Source organism: Fukomys damarensis, unplaced genomic scaffold (genome assembly GCF_012274545.1).
Source record: "Fukomys damarensis isolate Sample0158 unplaced genomic scaffold, DMR_v1.0_HiC HiC_scaffold_16, whole genome shotgun sequence".
Lineage (NCBI taxonomy): Eukaryota > Metazoa > Chordata > Mammalia > Rodentia > Bathyergidae > Fukomys > Fukomys damarensis.
In genome coordinates this window covers 46,311,211-46,315,852 of record NW_022900928.1, presented here as the reverse complement: position 1 = coordinate 46,315,852, position 4,642 = coordinate 46,311,211, and the positions used below count along the sequence as shown (strand labels likewise).

Sequence of the window (4,642 nt, the reverse complement as noted above, 5' to 3'; positions counted from 1 at the left end):
TTTTTTTTTTTTTTTTGCGGGGGTTACTGGGGATCAAACAGAACCCTGGGCTTGTGCTGCATGCAGCAGCACCACTGAGCTAAATCCCTGGCCCAGGTGATCATTATCTTTGCGAAAATTATCTCTTTTAACACGTGTTCTCTAAGAAGGTAAACCTCAAATAACAACTCTTTCATTTTAGGTTTTCAGTGAAATCTTTTGTTGCATAAACGAACAGTGTTAAAGTTACATAGTAGTATTCGGGATGACTCAATATGTCAGACTTTTTAAATCTTGAATTTTTGTCTCTCACAGGCAAAAAACAGAGAACTACTCAAACAGGTTGCAGCGTTGTCAAAGGGTAAAAAGTTTGACAAAAGTGGAAGCATACTAACATCTCCTTGAAAAACTTGTTAAGTGTTTCTGCTTATAATGTAAATTTGGGGGAACAATTCTGTGATGCCCATATTTTTGCACATCAAATGAATTGGTGTGTTTCCTATTCACTTTTGTAACTGATCTATAGCATTTTTTAAGTTGTAAAGCATTGAAATAAAACTTCAACTGGTTTGAAGTAACTTTTTAATTATTTGATATCCAAGAACTTTTTGCCAGCAATAGTATTAAACAGTTGTAAAGGAGTGCATGAGTAGTGCTCTTTATAAAATGCAACATGCAATAATAGAGTAGGTGTGGTTTTAAGAAGTAAAAGCAGCAGGGTTTTTTTTTTCTTTTTTGTTTAACAACACTATACTAGAGTCAGATAGTTTTCAATTAGAAGTACAAAAACTTTTAAATAAGGAAAGTGGTTAACACTGGTATTTTGGAATTGTATTTTTACTTTGCATCAATATGAATTTAGGAGAGAATCATGGTGCTTTTATTAAATGAACTCCAGAGTACATGTAAATATGTTTTTAAAAGTTACATCATTAACATGAGTTAGTATCCTAGCATTTTCATTATTAGTATTGGAGTTAATGTTTATTGTACAGTATCCAAGGTAAAATGTGTTTTTGTTTTGTAAAAACTACTGTAGATTTTTACTTACAAGTGCCTTTTTGCCACCTAATGTTTTTATTTATAGGAATGCTGATCTTTTGTACATAGTTTGTTTTAAAATCATGTTTAATAAATGTTTGTATATAAATGCATATGTACAGAAGCCTATTTCAAAAAGAAATCAAAGTTGATAGTAACATTTTTGAGGTTGCATTAAGAACTAACTGATAATGCATATAGACTAGATGATTTTGTGATTAGATTCTATGTGATACTGGGAAGCTGTTGGCTATTGAATGCATTTAATTATGTTGAAATAATTCCCTAAAGATTTAATTTTAAATCATTTCTGATAGAGTAATTTTATTTTTTGTTTTATGGCTTCATGTTCGTATTTTGTGAATTACATGTTTTGCTTTATTTTTTTTAATATAAAATTTCTTTAAAATTCATAATGTTTCTACAGTGGTCCATATATCTGCTTGCCCTATAATTTGTGGTTATATCTAAGTTAATATTTATGTATATCATACGTAGTTTATAAATTTAATGCAAATCTAGGAAAAAATTAACTTTTTATAATCTAATCTATGCTTATCTTAAATTGGAGTCTGCATAAGATTCAGGCACTATGTATAAGTAAATTGTCTCAAAGTCTTTAAAATTTTCTATATAAGGTAAAGATGGTGCAAGATAGGTTATATGAAGTTATTGCCTAACTATATTCTGATCTAGTAGTTGTTAGTCTATAATGGAATTTGATCTACTTAATTTCATCAGATTTTAGTTCACTTTTGAAAGCTCAGGCATTGTTAGATACACTGTATAGGAGGAAAGAGTTCTTTCCTTTAAAATTTATGGACAAAACTAAATTTGTTGTAATTGAATTTTTATTAGAGATCAGTTTTAAATGTTTTTAGACAAATGTTGACTATGAATTTCATAAAAAAGTTTGGCTTTCTTAAGACCACATGATGATTGTAACAGTTCTTATTAACATGATTCATGTTTCAGTAGAGTATCCTTATAGTTCATTGTTCATTATGAAGTGATACTATGTGTCTAATTTGGAAACATATAATCTAGGATAATTTTCAAATAATAGCAAATGATTGAGTCAATAAGATTTGGAGAAAATTAAGCCAGCTGTTTTTTATAAGATCTTCATGTAGTAATCTTAAATTTAGTATTCTCAACAATGTGGTAGATAATGCCTTAACATGAATTTTAATGTTTGCAAGATTTGCTAAATTCACAAAATAGTCATTATCTTTCTTTAAAATTTGTAACATTTTGTATTCTGGTTTCAGAGCCATTTGTCAATCCGCAGTGGTCATTATGGTTCTAAAATAAACTTTTAGAGTTCTTATACCTTGTTGGAGATGCTACAAAAGACCCCACCCCCAACCCCAGCTAACATTAAAATGAAAAATCACTTTTAAATAACTAAGCTTTGTAACTTCCAAGGCCAAAATCACTAAGGGGCTTCACAGTATTTAGTCCTAATTAAAAACCTCTTTCCTCAACAACCTTATTTATAAATTAAATTTTTTGCAGTTGTATAAACCAGTAATTCAATTCCAGTTCTGATCTATAGTGTATTGACATAATGAGCTTATATTCTTTAAATGTGGACCTGTAAGGAGATACTATGGTGTGCTGTATTGTGCTTTTAGCCTGTTTTCCACAGTTATTTAGCATTTAACAGTGAGGGTCATTTTGACTCAAGTTATTTATGTATTAATAGCCTTGTGAATATTGAAGTCCTTTTTAGATTGTATTAGTCTAAATATGCATTCTGCAGCAAAACTGTTAAGCTGTTCACATGTACATACTATTGAAATACTGTACTTGTTGTACACATCTGACTATTGACATTTTTTACTTTTTTTCTAAATCCAATATTTCACAATAAAAACTTCTCAAAAGCATTGTATTCATCTCCTGTTTCTTTCTTTTTTCTGATACTGGGGATCAAACTCAGGACCTTGCACTTACAAGGCAGGCGTGGCACCCCTGAGCTAAATCCCTGGCCACCATTTCCTCTTTGTAATGTAACTAATTACTGTATATTTAAAGTTATTTCTCTTAACAGTTTCAGAGGACTGCATTCCAAAATTGGTATCAATAGGCTAAAGTCAGTGTGTTGTCAGGGCTAGTTTTCTTCTGCAGGTCCTAAAGGAGAATTCATTCCCTTGCCTTTCCACGTTACAGAGTTGCAGTCGTTGAATTCTATGATCTTAATGATCCTTCCATCTGCAAAGCCAAAAGTGTAACATCTTCATGTCTGTCTCCTTCCAGCATCATTTGGTCTTCTCTCTTATAATCACCCTATAATGCCTTTCTAACAACTTTAGGACAGCATTGTGTCCCACTTGAAGTGCTTAACATAGTCACAAGTTCAAAATCCCTACTATCATTGAAGGTACCATATTCATAGGTTCCAGGAATTTTTGGCATGGACATCTGGGCGAGCCACTATTGAGTCTACTATAATCCTCAGCATTTTCTTCATTTCCCACCATGAAGTCAAAAAGCCATTCGTTTTCCCCCATGTTTTGAGAACCAGTGCTGTAAGAAAAGGCATGAGGTGGAGATAAAAAAATGGCTTAACAAATAATAGAAGACATTCTAGGAAGAATGTGGAATGAACATGGAAGGGTTATTTGGAGCCCCATTTTGAATGTTGTTTGGGCAGAGGCACTGTTAGAGTTTTGAAAAGGAAGTGACATAAGACCAAATAATGAAACAGGAAACGGTAAATGACTTACAGATTTTTATGCTGTTGCTTATCAATAATTTACAGTAGTTTGGCTTAAGAATCTTGTGTGTCACAAGATTGCTACACAAATGGTAGTTTTAAGGAGGTATGTGTAGAGTCATCAGACATAGCTAAAAAATGGATAGAAAAAATTGGATATGTCAAGTTTACAGTCACAGGAAAAAATCTCAATATTTAACAATGCGATGGTCAGTGAAAAAGCTCAATTCTCAACAATTCCTTGGGAGCTCCTTGGCAAGCAACTGGTTTATGACTGAAAAGGTCCAGTGTTTTTTTTTGTTGTTGTTTTTGTTTTTTCATATTTAAGGCTGGCACAAGTGCATTTGGTGCTAATGCATGTGATGCTACTTAACCACTTTGCAAGAACTGTGTTTTGCTTGCCAATTTGTTTGGGTCTTTTATTTGGGGGAGGGTCTAAGTTTAGAGTTTTTTATATATTCTAAATATTAGTTATTACCAAGAAATAACATGCTGGCAAGGCTGTGGGTGAAAAGGAACCCTTGTATATTGTTGGTGGGAGTATAAACTAGTACAACCACTATGGAAATCAGTATGGAGATTACTCAAAAAACTGAATTCCATTTGACCCAATATTCCCCTTGTAGGTATCTTAAAAGATTTAAGAACATCATATTACAGCAATACATACATACTCATGTATGCAGCACAATTTATAGTATTTAAAACTTGGAAGCATGCTGTAATGTCCATCAACAGAAGAATAGATAAAGAAAATTATTTTAACACAGTTTTGTCATAAAGAAGCTAGAAGCCGGGGGCATGGTGGGCACACACCTATAATTACAGCACTCAGGAGGCTGAGGCAGGAGGATCGCTGTGAGTTTGAGACCAGCCTGGGCAATATATATATATATATAT

General features: G+C 32.5%; 1 protein-coding gene across 4 annotated transcripts in view; it reads left to right on the top strand.

The window, feature by feature from the left end:
• Fam76b (family with sequence similarity 76 member B) overlaps positions 1-4,642 on the top strand; it is a 36,195-nt gene that overhangs the window by 17,195 nt on the left and 14,358 nt on the right. Inside the window, exon 10 of one of the 4 annotated variants that reach the window (XM_010633643.2) lies at positions 295-987. The exons of 2 other annotated variants lie outside the window; for them this stretch is intronic. In XM_010633643.2, coding sequence (XP_010631945.1) covers positions 295-384 — 90 coding nt within the window. In that variant the 3' untranslated portion in view covers positions 385-987. Of the gene's footprint in view, positions 1-294; positions 988-4,642 lie in introns of those variants that run through there. One more of the 4 variants, XM_010633642.2, reaches the window with a different exon arrangement.